This window comes from Ailuropoda melanoleuca, chromosome 15 (assembly GCF_002007445.2).
Source record: "Ailuropoda melanoleuca isolate Jingjing chromosome 15, ASM200744v2, whole genome shotgun sequence".
NCBI lineage: Eukaryota > Metazoa > Chordata > Mammalia > Carnivora > Ursidae > Ailuropoda > Ailuropoda melanoleuca.
Genome location: NC_048232.1, coordinates 4744603 through 4766022, shown reverse-complemented (window position 1 = coordinate 4766022; position 21420 = coordinate 4744603). Strand labels below are relative to the sequence as shown.

Genomic DNA, 21420 nt, shown 5'->3' with positions numbered 1-21420 from the left:
GCCTAATTTTGTTGAACAAGTTGCAAGGAGGGTGCAAACACACGCTGCTAACAGGCTTGAAGTGTCATTTGCAGGTCTGGGGCTGGGACTCCCTAGGAGCTTTGGTCAGACAAGGTTCAAACTCCCGTTCGATGCAGTGCTTGCGGTCCGGACCGGAGGAAAAGACTCCAGTCCAGGGGAGGGATCAGTCCTTCTGCTCTCCACCCGTGTTTCCGCACCCGTACGTCGTGCTATTTTTACTTTCCAGCCCAAACTAACTTCTACGCGTAGGCTCCGTACAGGTCAGAGTGGGAAAGAAATCTCGTGACGAGGCCACAAGGAACCTCGATAAAGTTAAACCTTCCGAACCGTTCAACCGTTCAACCCGCTTTGCAAAAGCAAAGCAAAGCACACACTTACTGAGCTGCCCACCCGGACTTATCCGGAAACCCGTGCTTCCATCCTGCCGCGGGCCTGGGAAAGGCGCGTCTGCTTTGTCCTCACCAGCCGAAAGGACTCGGGTGGAAAAAGCGGGGAGCGCGCCAGGGCCAGGAGGAGGCCCGGCTCTCGGTGCAAAGCGCAGAGCAGCTCCGCGGCGCCATCCAGCCAGCAGCGCGACGCACGGCCCGGAGGTGCACCGGGGTGCGCTCTGCGCGGGACTCCGCGCACAGGGGCCGAGTCCCGGGCGCCCGGCCGCGGCGGAACTACAACTCCCGCGGCCCCTCGGGCGGCCTCGCCCCGCCCCCGTCGGCCCGCCCAGCCCGCGGAGCTCCGCCCAGGTCGCGGGCGCCCGAGTTGCCGGGGTCTGCGGGCGACCGGTAGCGAGCGAGCGGGCGAGGGGCATGGAGCCCCGCGGGGCGGACGGCTGCTTCCTGGGCGACGTGGGTAGGTGCGGGCGCGGGTAGTGGGAGTGCGGGCGCGGCACCGACAGCCGGGCTGCTCCCGGGCCGGACAGGTGCGTCTGAGGACGCGCGTCCGGCGATCGTGACGCGCGCTGCCCCGAGGGCGCCGGCGGGGGCGTTTTGGTGGGCCGAGGTTGGCGGTTCCGGTTCGGGAGCAGCCTCGGTGATCCCCGAGCATCTCAGGCGCGCTCTGAGTCCAGCTCCTAGTGCCCGGCCAGCGCGTTGCAGAGCTGGTCATCATCGTGACGCGTCAGTCGTGGGACTTCCCAACTGCGGACCCACCGGCGCGCCGCGCACCTTGGGGACGGCGCGGGGAGGGGGTGGGCAAAGTCTTGGCCGAGCTTAGAGCACCCAGGAGGTGGTCTGTGAGAGCGTCCTGTCGCACTGTCATTAGCATCCTACAGGTACACCCAGTGGTGATAGAAGCCGTCTGCTCCTGGAGGAGGAGATGCCCTTGCGACAGGTCACCCTGTGTTTAAAAAAAAAACAAAACAAAAACCGTCTCGGTTCTGCACTGAATCTTGCCTACCATTCAGGTTACGGAAGAGTAAAATGAATTCGAGGGCAAAGGGACATTCTCTGGGGAAACAAACGTCTCTGCCTACGAAGTAATACTACAGCAGATGAAATGTGCCCAGAACGCACTTTGAAACCCTGGAAGCAAAAAAAAAAAAGAAAAGTCTAAAGTACCTTTACACTGGTAAAAGCAGCAGTGCTAATAAAAGTGAAAAGTCTTAAGAGTCAGTTTAGTGTAAGAGGAATTACAGTCCTAGTAAGGCAGGTATTTGAATTGATCTTGCAAAACAGCCCCTTCAACAAGATCAAAGGCATTTAATAAGCATCTGGCTTTGCGTGGCATTCCACCCTACTCAGGCACAAGACTTTGACCTGGCCAGTGTGATCTGTGTTTGGTTCAGTAAATAAGCGATGGACAGCTAACCAGGGCAGCCTAGACACAGTCGCATATTTTTGTTCATGTAGAAGGCTTAATAACAGAGTATTTACTTCTGAGCACTTTTGTTTTGTTTTTGCATAGTTTAAAGAACCCTGAAGAGAAAAGCATAGTCCACCAATGGATTTATGGCTTCTGAGGTTCATGGATATTTTAGACTGCCATGGTTTTATTTCCTCCAAAAAATACGCCCGGACACTTTCATTCTCAACACTAATGAATCACCCGAATGTACTGAATCCGGAAGCCTGCTATCCCAGCAGAAGCAGAGGCCCATTGTAGGAATTGTAACCCATTTTAAGTTTCTGATCGGAAATTCTAGATGCATAGTATACTTCAAAGCATTACGTTTTCCATTTTTTAATAGAACACCTCAGAGAGGTAAAGATGGTACTTATTAAGGCCATATTGTAAGGCTCTGCAGAGAATTTAGGGCAGGTCGCCTCCGAAGTGACTCCAGTAGTCATAACTTAGCAAACACAGTACAGGTTGTTACGGACTCAAGCGAAGTGTCCATTTGCAAAGTTGAAAAAGTGATCCCACGTTCAGGATCTATAGTCAAGAGCTATACTCAAGAGGCTTGCAGAAGATGACAAAAGGGTACCTTAAGGATTTGGGGGCTCTAAGCCAGGTGAGCCAGTTTTTTTTCAGTCATCCTCGACCAAGAACTCCAAACACAGCTCACTACCGTCTCAGGTATTCAGAAGGTCAGATGGAGAGAGAAAGGAGACAGTCATTAAGAGCCTGGAGCTGCTAGGTTATGGGCCAGCACTAGCCACGCGCCCTGGGGCCGCTGCAGGACAGTGCTTATGTCTGATAATTTAGAGGGACAACTGAGTTCACACGATTAGAAAGAAGCAAGGCTGAGGCTTAAGCCTGGGTGGATTTTTTCTGGGTTGCTTGCTTCATGCGAAAAGGCTCATTCCCATCAAATACATTTATCTCTAATCGACTTGTGAGGTTACTTGAATGCTTTTTCCTGAGCAGTAAGTCTCAAGAATGGGCTTAAAATATTCAGTAAGCTGTGTTGTAAACATATGTGTTCTCACCTAGGCTTTGTCGTTCCGTTTACAGAGCACAGGAAGAGCAGATTTAGCAGAATTCTTTAAGGGCCTTAGGATTTTTGGAAAGTTCAGTGACTGTTGGCTTCAACTTAAAGTCTCCAGCTTCATTAACCCCTCATGAGAGAGCCCAACTGTCCCCGGAAGCCAGGCTTTGACTTCTCCTCTCTAGCTAGGAAAGTCCTAGATGACATATTCTTTCCATAGAAGGCCGTTTCATCCACACTGATGATGTTTGGTGTAGGCGCCTTCCTTAGTTTTCTCAGCTAGATCCTCTGGACCACGTGCCGCTTCACCTGGCACTTGTATCTTTTGGAGACCAGCCTCTGCTAGCTTCCAGTTTTTCTTCTTACAGCTTCTCCACCTCTCACCTTTCACGGAACTGAAGAGAGTTAGGGCCTCGCCCTAGATTGGGTTTTGGCCTAAGGCAATGTTGTGGCTGGTTTGATCTTCTGTCCGGACCACCGGAACCCATTCTCCGTACCAGCAGTAAGGCTGTTTCATTTTCTTATCATGCACGTGTTCACTGGAGCAGCACTTTTAATTTTTCTTGGAGAACTTTTTTTCTTTGCATTCACAACTTGGCTGTTAGGTGCAAGAGACCTAGCTTTCAGCCTGTCTTAGCCTTCCACATGCCTCCCTTACTGAGCTTAATCATTTCTAGTTGTTTTTTTTTTTTACATTTTTTAAAAAGATTTATTTTAGAGAGAGAGCCAGTGCACATGCATGAGTGAGGGGGAGGGGAGAAGGAGAGAGAATCTCAAGCAGACACCCTGCTGAGCGCACAAGCGATGTGGGGCCCCATCTTGTGACCCTGAGATCGAGACCTGAGCCGAAATCAAGAGTCGGGCAGTGCGCTTAGCCAGCTAAGCCACCCAGGCGTCCCCATTTCTAGCTTTTGATTTAAAGTGAGAGATGTGGGACTCTTCCTTTCACTTGAACACATAGAAGCCATCGTGGGGTTATTAATTGGTCTTAATTTCAATGTGTGGTCTTAGGAAATAGGGGGCCTAACAAGAGGAAGATTGGGGAACAGCTGGTTGTTGAAGTCAGAACACACACATTTGTCAATTAAGTTCACCATCTCCTGTGGACATGGTCTGTGGCACCCAAAACAGATAAATAACATCAAAGGTTATCACACATCACTACAACAAATGTAATCAAGTTTGAAATACTGCAGTAATTACCAAAATGCGACAGACACAAAGTGAGGCAAACACTGTTGGAAAAATTGCAACACAGTATTGCCACAAGCCTTCAATTTGTAAAACAAAAACAAAAAACAACGAATTATCTGCGAAGTGCAAGTAATGGAAAACTCGCTGGCCTTCCTGAGCTGCATCTCCCTGCCTGCTGTGAGATGGACAGCCTCACCCCGCTTTCCTCTTTGTGGGGTTGTAACCCCTCCCTCTGCCCGTGGGGTTTTGCTTCTTCCAGACTGATGTTACAGTGGTAGCCACTTTTCACTAACCCCCAAGACAGGTGTGTCAGTTACTGGTAATTACTACCAGGGAGACAAACATCCTGACAGATCTTCCCGAGTTTCAGCTCTCCCTTTGCTCCCCACCCCACACAAGGTCAAGTCCCCATTTCACAGGGTCACAGGCTCTCTGGCTACTGGGCAAGACAGAGAGGCACCATGGGGGGCGTGGAATATTCCTAATACACACCATTTTCTGAGCACTTTGTGCCAGGCCACACACTACGTGCTTTTGCTTACTTTAATTCACTTAACCTTTCATGAACCACCAATGAATATATTATTATCATCAGCCCAGTTTCTAGGTGAACACACACTTTCTTGGGGGGGGGAGGCGAGGTCCTGGCCCCCGTCCTTCCCTGCCCCACGGCTGCGGCGTGGGCTGTAGCATGGTCGAGCTGGGGCCATCTGGGTAGACCGTCATCTACACACAGCTGAGAAGTTGCCCCTCTGCGGAGAGCAGTCCACCCCACTTAGGGTCTGTAGGAGCGCTCTGGTAAGATCTGGGACTGACGAGTTGATTAGAAGACTTTGCAGGGAAATGTCATACTAATGTGCAATGTAATAAAAGGGAACTGCTATCATGAGGAGGTATGTGACGTGATCTTGTCTTTTGAAGTAGGGCATGACAGTAGGACAGGTCAGTATTAACCCAGCGTTGTCATTTAGGACTTTTGTTTTAAGCCTAGTGTCACTGTATCCTAGGGAACGGACACTGAGGAAACACAGCCGTAGCGTGTGCAGTCAGGTAGTTCATGGACTCGGCTGGTTAGGGTGCTTTTGTCTGCACTTGGCCCAGACAGGAACCCTCCTTCCCACATAGTAGGGAGCCCAATGGGCAGCGGAACCCCAGGCCCCCCTTGAGCCTGGACTCACCACCTTCAGGGCTCTGGCGCTCCGTCCCACCGTTCTTGCAGGCTCCATGCTCAGGTGAGCAGCCTCATGGCCCAGCACCTCTGTGTTCGTGTCCAGGCCACATCCAGATGAAGAAGGGACAGGGTCTTCTCCTGGAAGTCTTTGGGATAGAGGGGAGTTTTGAAGCTGTGAAACCATTCACAGGCTCTCCCTCCCTTCCTGGGAACTACAGTTGGGTCAGATGTCCAACAGGAACGAGGATTACCGTGATTAACTTCGATCACTCATCTGGGGTGGAAGGGGTGCTTCTGGGAACAATCTCTGTGGCCATTAGTCTTTTTCTACAGGGTGGCACATAGCTGGCAAGCAGGTGGTGAGCACAGTCTGCTGGGAACAGGCAGGCAGGCCGTGGGGGCACAGATGAGACCCTAACCCAGTGTGGATGGGGGCGGAGGTGGGGCAAGTCCTCTGGGGAAAAACAGCCTTTCGACTGCAGTGTGGAAAGGTGCAAGTAGAATTTGTCCAGGGTGAGAAGAGGTAGGAGTGGGGGCAAGAGTTGGGGGGAGAGAGCGGCTTTATTCAGAGGGAGAAATATGGTCTAGACCAGTGGTTCTCAAAGTGTGGTCCCCAGACCAGCTGCATGAGCATCATGTGGGAACCTGTTAGGGCTTCACCTTCTCAGGCCCCACGGAGACCTACTGACTGGAACGCTGGGGTGGGCTCAGCAGTCTGTTCCCACAGGCCCTCCGCGTGATGCTGCTGGATGCGCCAGTGTGAGAACCACTGGTTAAAGGTATGGGGAGGTCAGAGCGCCACCTCCCATGTACCTCATTTCTAGAGCCGAAGAGCAGTGATGGGAAGGGCTGAGCCAGTGTGTAAGAGAATTTCACTCCATATGGGGGTCAGAGTAGTGCCTTTATTAATCAGAAATTCGATGAATGTATCCTTGGAGGTTGAATGCAAAAATAGTTATGGTTTGAGATAAATGACAATGAGGGTAATCTACCAAACTCATGAGATCTTCAGTAGTACTTAGAGGAAATTTACAGCTGTAAACATCTAGATTAAGAAGAAATAGCTCAAATCAATATCCTTCCCTCTTACGACACTGGAAAGAGAAAACTAAAGCTGAAGAAAGCAGAAGGGAAGAAATAATAAAGATTAGACTGGGGGCGCCTGGGTGGCTCGCTGGGTTAAGCGTCTGCCTTCGGCTCAGGTCATGATCCCGGGGTCCTGGGATTGAGTCCCACATCGGGCTCCCTGCTTAGCAGGGAGTCTGCTTCTTCCTTTCCCTCTGCTCCTCCCCCTGCTTCTGCTTTCTCTTGCTCTCTCTCCCGCTCCCTGTCAAATAAATAAATAAAATCTTTAAAAATAAATAAAGATTAGACAGGAAATCCATGAAATAGAGAATAGAAAAACAACATAGAAAAATCAACAAAACCAAAAGTTGGTTCTTAGGAAAGTTCAACAAAATTGACAAACCTGTAGGCTAAACTAACCAAAAAGAAGATGCAAATTACTAAAACTAAAATCAGGAATGAAAGAGGGAACATTACTCTGACCCTTGTAGAAATGAGGACCATAAAGGGACACTTTGAACAGTGGTGTCTCAGCCTGCCAGGGCTGCTGTGACAAGATGCCACACACTGGGTGGCCTGAACCACGCATATTAATTTTCCCACAGCTCTGGAGGCTGGAAGTCCAAGATCGAGGGGTCAGCAGGGTTGACTTCTCCCGAGGCTTCTCCTCCCCTTGGTTTACAGATGGCCACCTTCTCACTGTGTCCTCATGTGGCTTGCCTCTGTTCATGCACATTCCAGGTGTGCATCCTAATCTTTTTAAGATTTCATTAATTTGAGAGAGAGAGTGAGAGTGTGCACGAGCAGGGGGAGGGGCAGAGGGAAAGGGAGAAGCAGGCTGCCGGCTGAGTAAGGAGCCTGATGCGGGGCTCGATCCCAGGACCCGGAGATCATGACCTGAGCCGAGGGCAGACGCTTAACCAACTTAACCAGCTGAGCCACCCAGAGGCTCCTGTGTCCTAATGTCTTATCAAGACCCCAGTTAGATGGGATGAGGGCCCACTCCAATGGCCTTACCTTAATTCCTTCTGAAAAAGTGTGGTCTCCAAATACAATCACATTCTGAGGTACTAGGGGTTAGGGCTTCAATTATGAATTTTGGGGCACAGTTCAGTCCATAACAAATTTTAGGCCAACAGATTAGGTGATGTGCTTGAAGTGGACAAATTCCTATATAGACACAAGCTACCAACTGACTCTAAAAATAGAAACTCTGAGAAGACCTATAACACACGAAGAGATGGAATTAGTAACTAAAGCATACAGCAGCAAAGGACAGCCCCGACCCAGAGGTCTTCACAGGTGAATTTGACCCAACATTTAAAAAATTCGATACCAATTCTTTGGAAACACTTCCAAAAATCAGAAGAGAGAACAATTTCCCAACTCATTCTGTGAAGCGGGTATTACCTTGATACTAAAACCAGACCAAAACATTAATCCTAAGACAAATGACTTACAGACACAAAATCCTCTATACACTAGCAAATCAAAGGTACCATCCCGTAAGGAAATGCCATGACCAAGGGCATTTATCCCGGAAACGCATCGTTGGTTTAACATCTGAAAGCCAGTCAATGTGATATATTTCCACAGAATTCAGGAGAGCTGCCATGATCATTGCAATAGACACAGCAGTGTTTAACAAAAATCCAACACCATCTTGTGATTTTAAAAAACCTCAACTAGAAGGGGAGGTGAGCTTCCTCCATCTGATAAAGGCCACCTGCGGAAAAACTCACAGCTGATATCCGACCTGATTAGTTATGGTAGCTGAAACCAAGAGTCAGACGCTCAATCGACTGGGCCACCCAGGCTCCCATCAGCCAGGGATTTTGAGGAGTGTTTGGACCAACTCCACGATCACACATAGTGTCTTGGGTTTTGTAAGAGTCCTTGGGATCGAATGGGGTTCTCTGGACCTGGACGGCAGCGGCACGGTCCGGCGCTAGGTCTGCTCTCCTTTGCAGGTTTCTGGGTGGAGCGCACCCCCGTGCACGAGGCCGCCCAGCGCGGGGAGACCCTGCAGCTGCAGCGGCTGATCGAGAGCGGCGCGTGTGTCAACCAGGTCACGGTGGACTCCATCACGCCCCTGCACGCGGCCAGTCTGCAGGGCCAGGCGCAGTGTGTTCAGCTGCTGTTGGCTGCTGGGGCCCAGGTGAGTGGCCCTGCAGGACAGACCCCCGAGACGGGAAGGGACGGCACCTGCTCCCGAGAACGTAGGGAGGGAGGGGAAGGAAATACGAGGCCGCGGATTAGTGTGATGGGCAAAAGCATGGAAAGTAGAGAAACCCCTGGAGGGGAAGGAGGAAGCCCGAGTGGGCTGCAGTGGACGCCGACACGGGAGCCGCCTCTAAGTCAGCTGCATGCCGAGGACCAGCGTGGTCATGGCTCAGCTCTCAGGAGGGCGCTGGGGGCCAGAGAGAAGGCAGTTGTAGGGAGGGAGAGGCAGGGGGAGTGCTCTGCAGGGGGCAGGAGCAGGCCTGCACATCGCAGGGCCGAAGAGCTGCTGCTTGAGTCCAGGACCAGAATTCTGGTCTCTGAGATGACGGAGTGGGATGCTGGTAAAGCAGCTCTCGCAGGAAGGTGGAGGTGGGGGTGGCACAGAACCCAGGATTCTGGTTGGTTTTCCCTGGTGTAAATACGCCCGCCAGGGCAGACTGGGAGCCCCCTGCAGTTTCTGGCTGGCAGAGCGGCTGCGGAGCTAGGAGGACTGGCCTGACACCCTGAGCCGCTGGAATGCAGACTCCAGTGTCCATTCAGAGCCGCCTGGTTCACACTGTACTGCCGAGTCTGAGGCCGGCCCCAGAGGAACCGGAGCACGGTTTAGTGTGTCCCCGAATAGCAGCTGAATTCAAGGCAGAATCTGCCAGCTTGCAGAGTGGCCTTTTTCCTTCCCCGGGCGTGTTGGGGCTAGAGGCACACGTGAAGCTTCAGTCACTCCTAGCTGAAGTTCAGACTCGCTCTCCTACCCTGTCTCCCTCAGCTTGCAGTCTGGGTGTGTGTGGGGTGGGGGGCAGGTGGCAAGAGTGAGGCAGAGTTGAGCCTGTCCTGGGAGAAGAGCCCCCGAAGAGGACGCCTCCCGCACCTGGCAGGCTAACAGGCACTCCCAACCCCCGTTCCTTTGTCCTTGAACGCCCTTGCCTGGCGCAGCACGCTGGGAAACTGGTGCTTCTAAGAAGGGCCTTTGCAAAGATGACTGTGCATCAGGGGGAGAGAGCGGGTCACGTGGGTTTCCCCTCCGCCCTGACGCTCGCCCTGATGCTTGTTTCTTCTTCCCACCAGGTGGATGCCCGCAACATCGACGGCAGCACGCCCCTGTGCGATGCCTGTGCCTCAGGCAGCATCGAGTGCGTGAAGCTCTTGCTCTCCTATGGGGCCAAGGTCAACCCACCCCTGTACACAGCATCCCCGCTGCACGAGGCCTGCATGAGCGGTGAGTCCACACAGGAAGCAGTGTAGACGGGAAGCCATGGGCTGGCTAAGGAGCGCTCCCAGTCTGCTTCTGGCTCTTGGTCACTGGGCTGTGAGAGCCTCAGCTTTCCCTCCTGAAGATGGCTTTCACCCGGGAGTAGGGGCCATGGTTCTAGGACTGTATTCCATTTCTGAGTGGTGTCCTCCAGTGCCTTTCACGTGTTAAAACTGGAAGTCCCTCCACCCTGTTGTGGCTCACTCAGTCTTCCTGGCCCTTTGGCCTGTGGCTCCCTGTTCTAGTGGGGAGAGGGGACCTAACATATGTCCGAGGACAGGTGCTTTCAGGGAGGAGGGGGCTCTTCCTAGAGGCTCAGAACAGGTGGGCTTTCAACTGCCCTGCAAGAATGGATAGGTTTCAGATGGTGGGAGGGTAAGAGGAAGGCCACTCCATGCACAGAGAAAGTGCTTACTAGCTTACTGGACCCGAAGTTCCCAGTGGAGGGGCAACAGAGAAGACTGGAAATTTAGGGCAGGCCCGGCAGGTGGGAAATTGTTAAATGACAGACGAAGGAGTTTGGATTCTACTCTTTTGGGCAAAGGTTGCAGGCTTGTGGCCGATACTTTGATTGGCTGGCACCGTGCTTGTCTGTATTGTGTTGTGGGGGGGATGGGGGGGTGAATGCTCTTCCATGGCTCCTCTCAGAGCCACTGTTCTCTGCTGCCTCCCACCCCACTTCCCAGTGAGGTCATCTTTTGTCACCCAGACCTAGTCCTGAGACCACGCCACTGCCGTCGAGGTCAAACGAACATTGTACAGTCCCAAAGACACTTTATGAAACCCAGGACACTACATATGGTCCTGTAATTGGTCCAGACACTCCTCAAAATCCTTGGGGGTCCCCACGGCCAGAGGGTGGAGGCCAGAGACTTCGGCATGGCCTGTAAGGGGTTGGTGGCCTGGGCCTCGCTCAGGAGCTCTCTGAGCCCTCTCCCACCACTGCCCCACACAGACCTGCTCTCCAGTCCCGCCTGTACCTGCTCAGTGCCCCCCCCCCGCCATTTCACACCTGCGTGTCTCTGCATGTGTTCTTCTCGGCCTGAGCCCCCACCTGTGCAGAATGGACTGGGACAGGAGCAATCTCTCGTTTAGATATTACGTACTCAGCCCTGTTACATACATTCCCTTGGTGCTCTCTGGGCTGATAAGTGTCTGGAATTTTCTCTGGTCATTGATTTGTCCTTCCATGTGGAGGGCAGTAAGGACAACTTTTTAAATTTATGTCCTGCTCTTAGGCTGATGGTGAGGGGAGGGAAGGGCTTTTCATGTATCTGCTTAATTGCCTTAAACTCAGAATAGGGGCGCCTGGGAGGCACAGCGGTTAAGCGTCTGCCTTCGGCTCAGGGCGTGATACCGGCGTTATGGGATCGAGCCCCACATCAGGCTCCTCCGCTATGAGCCTGCTTCTTCCTCTCCCACTCCCCCTGCTTGTGTTCCCTCTCTCGCTGGCTGTCTCTATCTCTGTCGAATAAATAAATAAAATATTTTAAAAAACCCCTCAGAATAATCCTTATGCTAAAGCAGCATAGTTTGGGGTGGTGTCATCTGCTGCTTTTCAGTAGAGGAGTGAAGGGGTAGGGGTGTCCTGATGTGGAGAGAGGAGCTGGGGCCATGGCAGTGATCTAAGTGCAAAGCCCTTAGAGCCCAAGTGGGATGGACTCATGTAGAAGGCTTTGGGGGAAAGATCAGCAGGATTTAGTATGAGGGAGAGCAGAGCACAGGGTCAACACAACTCAGGAGTGATGCCAATGACAGAGATGGATTGGCCAGGAACAGGGGCCCCCAGGGAGGGGAGGGAGAGGACTGTGCTGTGGTCAGGACCCCAAGAGCGTGGCCAGCAGAGGGCTGGAGGTGGAAACTTGGTACCTACCAACGATGAAACATGATTAAGGGAGGAGAGAGGATGCTGCCTGGGACAGAATAAACCTCTCCACTCAAACCGAGCTGGAGATACCAGAGAAGAGGCAGGAAAAGCCAGGGAGAAGGGCAGGGGAGCTCCGAGGTAAGGAGGCTTAGGGAAGTTCATCCGGGAACCTCGGACTCAGGCTGCCAGCAGCTTTAGAAGATCACCTCCAGGCTTGGCGTTCCTGACACAGCTTGGGAGACAGCCTGAAGGCAGGGAGCACCGTCCTTCCCACTGAGGAGCAGAACCCGGCTGTTCGGAGGTGGTATTCCCAGACCGTTTGCTCTCTCCCAAGAGGGTCAGCTGTGCCCTCTCTCCCCCTCTGCTGCCAGGCAGGCTCAGAGAACCCTGCAGGCTCAGAAGGGACAACCTTCTTTGGCTCCCTGGGGCCACACGGAATTGTGAACCAGGTTTGGTTGGGTCGCGGCTCTGGGTCCCCTTCCTCCTCCTGCAGCCGGGCACGGGGCTTAGGTGTTCAGCCGCCATTCTCTCCGGCTTGTTGCAAATGCATACATTCATGCATGCTGCTTCTTCTCCTTTCCCACGGGTTTGAAGGAAGTTCTGAATGCGTGAGGCTGCTTATTGACGTTGGGGCCAACCTAGAAGCACATGACTGCCATTTTGGGACCCCTCTTCATGTTGCCTGTGCCCGGGAGCATCTGGACTGCGTCAAAGTGCTGCTTAATGCAGGTAGGTCTGTGTTTCGGGCTCAGGGTGGGTGTGTTGTGTTTAAACCTGCTGTGCCCCGTGCAAGTGCCTTGGTCTTTATACCTGTGCGGCTCAGTGCAGGTGTGTCCTGCTTCTCCCTGCGGCTCGGGGCAGGTGTGCTGGTGTTCGTACCCGCGTGGCTCAGTGCAGATATTTTGTTGACCTGCACCGAGCGCTGGCCGCAAGCTGGGCACTGGAATCGGACAGACCAGCTTTGAAGTGGGCTCTCCCACTCGCCAGCTGAGACCTTGGGCCTCGGTTTCTCTACCTATAAAACTGGAGAAAATAAACCCCATTTTGCAGGGTGGTTGGAAGGACTCGTGATCACATTTCTGCAGGACTCAATGCTCGATGAATGCTGGTCGCTATTTTTAGTGGCCATGGGGACCATCACAATACCCACCTAATGAGTTTGCAGCTAAATCAGAAAGAGGTGGAGATCCGTGGGAGAGGAGCCGGTAACGCGTTTGAAATGCAGGTCTTTGTCAGGTGTTCCAAAGTGGCTCAGGGCAGGGAGGTTCCCAAGCAAAAACCAAAAACCAAAATGAAACACAGCCCAGTCAAATGAAGGTTGAATTCAGGACCCATCTACCACGGCAGTTTTAAAACGTAGCCAAAGTGGGTGTTGGCAGGGAGTTTTCATTATGAACCCAGTGTAAATATTTTGTTGGAAAATTTTAGCTCAGCCATTCTGGGTGCAACTTAGGATAAAAAACAGAACTGGTCAGGAATAGAAAGCTGACGTGCTGTCTCTGGACGACAGTCATTTGTGCTTCAATTATATGTGCTTTCCTACTGGGGGGTCTTGCTTGCTTTCGTGAGCCACTTTTACATGTTTTCAGTGAAGAAGATTCGTTTTGTGTCAGGTTAGCCATTGGGGTGGTTTTCTTTTTTACACAACGATTAAACATCTAGATGAGATCGTCCTAGGCCTTCCAGGCAATCACTCCGCTTTTCTGTTAACCAAGGGTTCTGTAGCTGCCGTGACTGTTGAGCTGAAAAGGCAGGATTTTGGTAACAGCCGTCCCCAGAGCACCTGCCGTCCACGTGCTCAGGACACCTGGTGCCCTTTTTTCTTTAGTTCCTTTAGTGGTGGCTCAGGGGAAAAGGATCGAGTCAGGGGCTTGAACCCCAGCGTCCCTCTGCATTGATTAGGACTTTATGGAACTGATTACTCTTGTAGGTAACAGGGAACCAACTGCAGGGGTTGAGGGGACGTCTTGGTCCAGGTGACCAAAAGGATAGAAGGAGGCAGGTGTCAGGGTCACTTTGCCCTGAGGGTGGGCAGCACCCTCAAGCCGGCACGGTCCGTGAATCTTGTAGGTCCGCTGTCCACCCCGCTCGCTTGATCCCATGCCTGGCATGCCTTATGGGCTGAAAATGGCTGCGTCAGGGTTGGGCTCAAATGCAAACACTTTTCTTCCCTGAGACTTCGGGTAGTTTTCTTGTAAGAGAGAGAAACCACTTCTCTAGCTGTCTCCCGCACACTTCCCCTTCTGTCCCAGGGGCCCAGATTGGGTCCTGGGTCCGAACCTAGTCCAGCCCCTTTGTGCAGTCTTGGCCATATTCTGATTGGCTCAGGCCCAGGTTATTTGAACCAATTTCTGGGGGTGGATGGAGAGGGATTAAGCAATCAGGGCCCATTCCCAGGGCTGGAGGCCAGGCCGTCCCCCCATCCTAGCAGCCACCTCTCCCCCCACCCCATCCCCCCGTTGCAAGGTGTGGGCTCACTGGGGTGGGCTGGTCAGAGTGGGAAGGCAACTGGGGGCTTTCCATACACCTGGAGGATGGAATGAGGGATAGAGTAGAGTCCTCTGGGGAAGGCCCCTCCATGCACCTGTGGTGACCACCAGCGCCAGCCAGCCCCTCTGGATTTGACTGCAACTGTAGACCTGAGGGTCGCCTTTGACAGCTCCTCCTTCCTAGATCGCAGGGATTCTTTCCAAAGAAATCGTTTTCAGCTATGGGAAACCTCAAACATACAGAAAGTAGAGAGAAGAGGGCAGCATATGGGCTCTTCTGAAAATAGTGATTCTTCACGCGGTGGGGGTGGGTCACAGCCCCCTTGGAAAATCCACTGGAAGCCTCGGACCACCACGTCTCTGGTCTCTGGAAATTTCACAGGTGCTCTTGGGCCCCCTGCGTGGAGCCCAGCAGGTGGCAGCCCCCTGGGTTAGCATGGAGGCTGCTGGTCTGCACCAGGCTGAGTCCCCTAGCCACAGGCGATGTGGCAGAGGAGGGGGCTGGAGCTGGTGAAGGTCCTGTTGTCCTGGCGAGGTCACAGTGACCATAGCCCTGCAGGAAACCTTGAGCTCTGCAGGAAGCGCTCAGAGGAGCGGGGGAGGGTGCCGGGCGCACCTCTTGGCCACGGACACCACGCTGCTGGGGCCTCCATGTCCCAGGTCACACAGGCTTCTTGGCGCGGGGCCGTCCCTGGTCTTCCCAGCCCCTGGTCTTCCCGTGCTTAAGGCTTCAGTCTGAGTCCACTTTGATCCTGTTGCACTTCCAAACCAGACTTTAACCCGTTTCCCTGAAGCAGGAGGTTGAGGATTTTTAGTGCCCAGATGCCTTCAGTTGTTGTACCTGCTTCCTCTCTCCCTCCCTTGCTCTCCCCCACCTCTCTCCTTCACTCCCTCTCTCCCTCCCTCTCTCCTTCACTCCCTCTCCCTCTCCCTCTCTCCTTCACTCCCTCTCTCCCTCCCTCTCCCTCTCTCCTTCACTCCCTCTCTCCCTCCCTCTCCCTCTCTCCTTCTCCCTACATCCCTTCCTTCCCCTCCCCCATCCCCTTCTCTTCCCTCCCATCCCCCCCCCAGTTCAAGGCACATTATCATCATCAGTCCCCACAAAGTCCCCACCTTCTCCCCTCTTCCTTCTTTCCTCTGTCCCTGACCCCCAGCCCCCCCATTTTAATGTGTGTGTATGTTTTGTAAGATACGGGGGCGGGGGCGGTGTGAGGCATGTATCTGTAATTGACAGACGGCGCTGTGTCACAGACTTTGCCCTCTCTGCTGTTTTCTCCTCCTGCCCTGTATTTTCAACGCCCCCCCACCCCGCCGCATGTACTCTGCGTGCCCAGGTCTGTGGTTGTGGTTCCTGCAGCTGCAGCGCGCGTGCCAGTGTCCCCTCGTGATCTCCCATCCGTGTCACACCCAGTCCAAAGGAGCCTAGAGCACAGTCTAAGAACAGCCCGTTTTGTACCTCGGGATGCCACCTCGTGGAGTCCCCCTGCCCTGTACCCTGAGAAGCCCTAGTGAAGGGGATGGAAGGGGGTGTGAGTGTGAGAGCTATTCCTACCCCGAGTTTTCTCCTTGACCTCCCGTGCGCCCTTCTGTCTTGCTAAATAGAGACAGTCTCTTTCCTTCCCGCTTGGCCCGATCATTGCCACAGTCAATGACCTGCGAAACAGCTCCGTACTTGATTCTGTACACTTGACAGTTTATTTTTCGTTACCAGTTTGCGTTTAGCGTCCACACTCCTGTCTGCTTTGACTGCAGCTGTGGAATTCTTTAGTCTTCTAGGCGGCTATTGGAAGAGCACCCCCCCATGTGGTGGTTAAATGGGGGGCGCCGTTCTTCTCTTTAACGTCTTGCCTTTTTTGCAGCGCATATCTGCTGGATTAAACATTTAGGTGTCGCCTTCTTCCTGAGGGATTTTTTCCCTGACCTCACTTGGGAGTTTCGGCTGTGAGCGGTAGAGAGCACGTGTCTGCACTTGCGTTATCTTGTCGGGGTGCTTGCTGTGTTCTTAGGATCAGGCAGTGACTGCTGTTACCGACACAGTTCTCAGGTTCTACTAGGGGATTAAACCTGTTTAAAGTCACGGGTTCCTGAGTGGCCCAGTTGGTTAAGCATCTGACTTTGGCTCAGGTCATGATCCCGGGGTCCTGGGATGGAGCCCCCTGTTGGGCTCAGATGGGAGCCTGCTTGTCCCTTTTTCCCTCCCCCAACCCGTGTGGGCTTGTGCTCTCTCTGCCTCAAATAAGTAAGTAAAATCTTGAAAAAAAAAAAACCTTTTAAGTCAGAAACCAGAATTTCTAAATATTTTTGAGCAGTGGAACAGGAAATCTAATAGCCTTACACCCCTTATTTCCTCTAAATGTATCATGACACGGAGATATGTTGGTGATCTGATTTCTTTTAACCTCACTGTGCTGATATTTTATGACTGATTTGAGTCTGTTTTGGGGGGGGTAACTTCACTAACGCTGAGCAATTTTCTTGGCTTAAGATACTTCTCTCCTATCCCCTTTCTCTTATAACCTCCTTATCCATTAGGAGCAGACTTCAAATAAGTTGGTATTTTCTTTAAAAAAAAAAAAATCCTGAGGGTCCAGGAGATCCCCTTGCACAGAATTGGTGATGGCTGTGCCCTGGGAATGATGCTTTACACAAATCCTATTTTTATCAAAATCTTTATTTTTTATTGCATCTAAAAATATTGTAATTAGCTACTACTTGTTTGCCTCATTTTGAATGTCTGCTATTTTTTTTTAAAGATTTTATTTATTTGTGAGAGGGAGAGAGAGAGAGAGCACGTGTGTGCACGAGCATGAGCTGGGGGAGGGGCAGAGGGAGAAGCAGACTCCCCACTGAGCAGGGAGCCCGATGTGGGACTCGATCCCAGGACCCTGGGATCATGACCTGAGCTGAAGGTAGATGCTTTACTGACTGAGCCCCCCAGGCGCCCCTCTGAGTGTCTGCTATGATCCCGAAAACAGGTGGGTGGTAGAGCTGAATTCACAAGTAAGATACCTCATGTCTTACCCGAACTGTGGAGGAAGTTTGGGAAATGTGACCGGCGTTCCCTTTGAGCTTCTCTTTTGTGAATCAGCATTTACGTGTAAGGACCGTTCTTCATTCCTGCAGCAGAGCTTTCTAGAGCCTCTGCCCCCGTGCCTGCACGGGAGTGAGTGGGAGCAGGAGGAGAGCTTTGTTCAGCAGCTCACCTGAGCTCTCTGAGCCTCAGGACCCCGGGGACAGCCTGGGTGGGGTCTTAGAACTGCCTCTGAACTCACAGGGAAGTTTTCTGTTTTATTTTTCTTCTTTTTGGTTCCGTTTCCAGTTACATGACTTTCCTACAGCGACCTGTCTGTAGCTCTCTTAGCATCAGGGAAAAAGTACTTACTGCTTTGGGATCTTGAGAAAAGATTCTGAAAAGGCTGCAGCAGAGTCTTGACTGGCTTTCCTGGAGTTGCTTGTATACACTGTGCTGGGCGGGAGAGTCCCAGCCGACGTTTCCGTTGGCTCCCGTTGGCTCCCCGTCCTCTCCTTGGTGACCCTTGCTCTCCACTCCGGACCTGCAGGGGCCAATGTGAACGCAGCAAAGCTTCACGAGACCGCCCTGCACCACGCAGCCAAGGTGAAGAACGTGGACCTCATCGAGATGCTGGTTGAGTTCGGAGGCAACATCTACGCACGGGACAACCGGGGGAAGAAGCCGTCCGACTACACGTGGAGCAGCAGCGCGCCGGCCAAGTGCCTGGAGTTCTACGAAAGTGAGGCCGCACCGTCCTTGTCGCTCGAGTGTGCTTCCTTGGTTTAGCTTTGCACAAGCTAGCTTGCAGGAGCTGCTCTGACGGTCTGTCCAATCACGCACGAGCCGGCCAACCGTCCCGAGTCCCTGTGAGCCACCCCCAGCCTTCCGGAGACAAGGGACGGATGGCCGAGGGCCAGACTTCTTTGGGTACAGATTTTTTTTTTTTAAATATTTTATTTATTTATTTGACAGAGATAGAGACAGCCAGCGAGAGAGGGAACACAAGCAGGGAGTGGGAGAGGAAGAAGCAGGCTCACAGCAGAGGAGCCTGATGTGGGGCTCGATCCCATAACGCCGGGATCACGCCCTGAGCCGAAGGCAGACGCTTAAACCGCTGTGCCACCCAGGCGCCCCATGGGTACAGATTTTTAAATGAGTTTACACAGCCTTCCAACCACAGGAGTTTTGCAGACACCTCTCGGTTGGGGGAAAAAAACCCAACTTATTCAAATGTTTGCCGGCCCCACCCAACAGCATCCATGTGAATTTAGAGGCAGGTACCATCCCAACCTGTCAAACATTTCCTGCAGGGTATTTCTTTTCCTGCATCCAGATTATTTGGGGGATGAAGTAACAGGGGAAAATGAATTTCTCTAGGATTTCTTTTTTTTTTTTCCTCTCAAAGAATTTTTTTATTTCATAAATCTTCATCAGTCGAGAATACTATGTTTGGCTAAGATATTTTTATCGAGCAGATGTTTGCAGCTTACGTGGGTTTTTAAAGCCTCAAATTCTTGTAAAAGACGACGCTGCTCTGCAGCTGCTCGTGAGCCTCCGGGGGTCCCCGGGGACCGTCCATCCTTGGCCCTGGCTTGCTCACCCCTCCGAGCCATAGCTGCAGGCTTCACCTTTCGCCCCGAGGTCCTACCGTCAGGACTAGGACGTTGGCTCGCGGGCTGTGTCTGCCAGAGCTGTTCCGTGGTGTGTGTGTTCCCCGGGTCCCCTTGCGCCCCGCGGCGGTGAGAGCACCTGCCCGGCACTGGCCCTCGCCCTGTCCCTCATCTCTCTGGAGGTTTGAGAAACAAGCCCGCTAGCCACAGAGTAGTCCTTTGCTGACAAGTCTGTGCGCCAAGTTATAACATTACGGAAAAGGAAAAAGAAAAAACAACTCCCCAGAACCCCACAGTGGATGTCACCCAAATTCCATTTCCTGATCTCCCTTCCCTGGTCCGCGGCTGTCCTTCCTGGTAGCCTTCCGGAGAAGGCCTGCAGGCCACGTCCGAGCTCCAGGGAGAGGCAAGCGTTTCCAGGTCCACCCTGGTGTTTGCTAAGTTGGAGGATGTTGTGCTCCTTCCGTCAGCTGACCGCATGATTCCTGTTCCCTTTTTTCAGAAACACCTCTGACCCTGTCGCAGCTCTGCAGGGTGAGCTTGAGGAGGGCCACTGGCGTCAGAGGACTGGAGAAAATCACCAAGTTGAACATCCCTGCCCGGCTCATCGATTACCTTTCCTACAACTGAGCCGCAGGCCCCAGGAGGCAGGAGCAGGCGGGGGGCACCCTGGCTGCCAGCCTCGATGAGCCCAGCGGCGGGGCCACAGGGACCTGCGTTGTGTGCAGCCGCCCGACGGCTAGAGAAAGAACAGTGTTCCCCGAGTCCCTGCCCGCTGGCCTGTTCTGTCTGCTCTGCACACCCCTGGAGGATAGTTCCGAGGCCCTGGGAAGGCCCTGCCTCAGCTTCCGCAGGGGGCACGGCCCTGTGCTGGCTCCCCTGGAATTTCGCTCTCACTGCGCCTGGTCCCAGCCATCCAGCGTCCTCCTTTCACTGACCTTCCTCAGCGGGACTGTCGGGAAGGACTCCTCTGGGAGCACAGGGGAAGGCCAGGCAGGCTGGGGGTCTAGGGCCCTGCTGCCTGGGAGGCCGGGGCACCTGGCACCATCTCTGAGTCCTTCGGCACTAGAGTGGCCCTGGTGTCCGAAGGGAGGAGCCTGTGCTGCAGAAGTCGGGTCCTTACCACATGGCCCCGATCAGCTGCTTTGATGACATCCTTCTACTTGGACACTTTTTTCTGGAGCTGTGGTGGCACTTTGCAAGGCCCAGACTGCCGGGGTAGACCTGTCACTCAGGGGGCTTTGCACGGGTCTTGGTCGGGGAAGCCTCAGGTTACTTATTCCCACACCCAGCACAGTGTTTCTTAGGAGCTTTGCAGCCCTCCGCTCTTAACAAGTTTGTCGGGGAGAAAATCTTTTAGAGAGTACATGGCCTGCAGCACTTGGGTTTGGTTGACGAGTCTGCAAGACCGTAGATAACAGAGGCACGTCCCTGCGTATTCCGTATTCCGGAGTAGTTGTTTCCAGCGGGAAGGACCGTTAGGACACCCTTTAGGGATGTTTGCTCATCTGTTTCTGCAGTTGCCAGATTCTCTTCCTACCCTACAGTTTGCTCGCTCCTTGAAGCTCTGAAATTGGCAGGAGAGGGAGGTTGCCAGGCCCCGTACTAACCACGTGTTCTGCAGATACTTACGGAACACCGATGATGTTTTAGGAGTTGTCCGAGTGCGTTGAGCTGTGTAGGAATCCGACTCATTACCCGAGGTGGGGAGAGAAAACGTATTCAGGTCTGTTCCCGTAGTCATTGAAACGACGAAGTCTACAGTCTCAGTCACGAGGCGAAGTGTTCAGTAGTATAGTGACATTGCATTTGTGTCAGATTCTCTATCCTAATTTAGAAGCACAAACAAAAACCAGGCAGTTCAACGAGAGGACGTCCGCACGGCTGGCTCAGGTGCATTTGGTTTCTGAGGGCGTGGGGAGGGCACCCTGCCGGGAGTGGGTGGGAGTGTGTGGGACAGAGTGAGCCCGGACTGGGGAAGCCAGCGGCAACGCACGACTGGGGGCGGCTCTTCTCCCCGACGTTACTTGGTGGGGCCCCAGATCTGGGGAGAGTTTCACGGTGGCTGCCACGGGCATTTTCTGTCTCGAAGATGACATTGATGCCATTGTCACGGTGGTGCCTCGTTGAGTGCTGAGACTGGGTCGCTCCCGTTCCGGTACCATGTGAGATCCGAGTTCGGGGTAAATGGGTGTTTTTGCTGTACTAACAACAACAACAAAGTCACTGGGTTCTGCCCATCCTTCTGTGAAACAGAAACCGGCCTCTAGCCACGAACGCTGACACGCTTCCCCCCTGGAGCACTGAGTGCAGAATCGGTCCCGACACTCACCGCTCAATAAAAATGGTTTCACAGAGTCCATCCTGACGTTCACGTGGCCCTTTTGTTGGGAGCAGACACCCTGATGGGGCCCTACCCGTCTCCCAGATTCCCGTCTTCCTGCCTCTCTGTCTCCTAGTGCTGATGTTGGCGACTGAGAATTTAGGGTCTCTTGTAGCTTTTCTCCCTTCGGCCTTATTGAGATGTCATCGACATGGATCCCACCGGTACCCTGGGTAGGGGGGTGACCGAAGACACGTTTCTCTGCTCCTCTGGGCCCGGATCTTCCCAGCCACAGTGGAGGGAGGAAAGGTCAGACTCTGATCGTTAAAAGGACGTTG

The 21420-nt window shown here is 53.1% G+C and overlaps 1 protein-coding gene across 3 annotated transcripts; it reads left to right on the top strand.

Moving 5' to 3' along the window:
- Positions 1 to 722: 722 nt before the first annotated feature.
- ASB13 (ankyrin repeat and SOCS box containing 13) lies at positions 723 to 21119 on the top strand. 3 transcript variants are annotated; one of them, XM_034643939.1, is made up of 6 exons: positions 723 to 864; positions 8282 to 8469; positions 9597 to 9747; positions 12242 to 12376; positions 17697 to 17888; positions 19262 to 21119. In XM_034643939.1, the coding sequence occupies exons 1-6, from the start codon at positions 822 to 824 to the stop codon at positions 19387 to 19389; spliced, it is 837 nt and encodes a 278-aa protein (XP_034499830.1). In that variant the 5' UTR covers positions 723 to 821; the 3' UTR covers positions 19390 to 21119. The 3 variants fall into 3 exon arrangements, 2 of the variants coding, with proteins under 2 accessions (XP_034499830.1, XP_034499829.1); XR_004620763.1 differs by having other exon boundaries at positions 739 to 864; positions 8264 to 8469; positions 17697 to 18076; positions 19262 to 19399; XM_034643938.1 differs by having other exon boundaries at positions 746 to 864; positions 8264 to 8469.
- The last annotated feature ends 301 nt before the right edge of the window (positions 21120 to 21420 follow it).

Excerpts from the sequence above, each read along its gene's own strand:
- ASB13 (XM_034643938.1), top strand. The coding sequence starts at position 822 with ATGGAGCCCCGCGGGGCGGACGGCTGCTTCCTGGGCGACGTGG. Across the intron at positions 8,470-9,596 it reads TGTTGGCTGCTGGGGCCCAG|GTGGATGCCCGCAACATCGA; the intron begins GTGAGTGGCCCT and ends TCTTCCCACCAG. Across the intron at positions 12,377-17,696 it reads CAAAGTGCTGCTTAATGCAG|GGGCCAATGTGAACGCAGCA; the intron begins GTAGGTCTGTGT and ends CCGGACCTGCAG.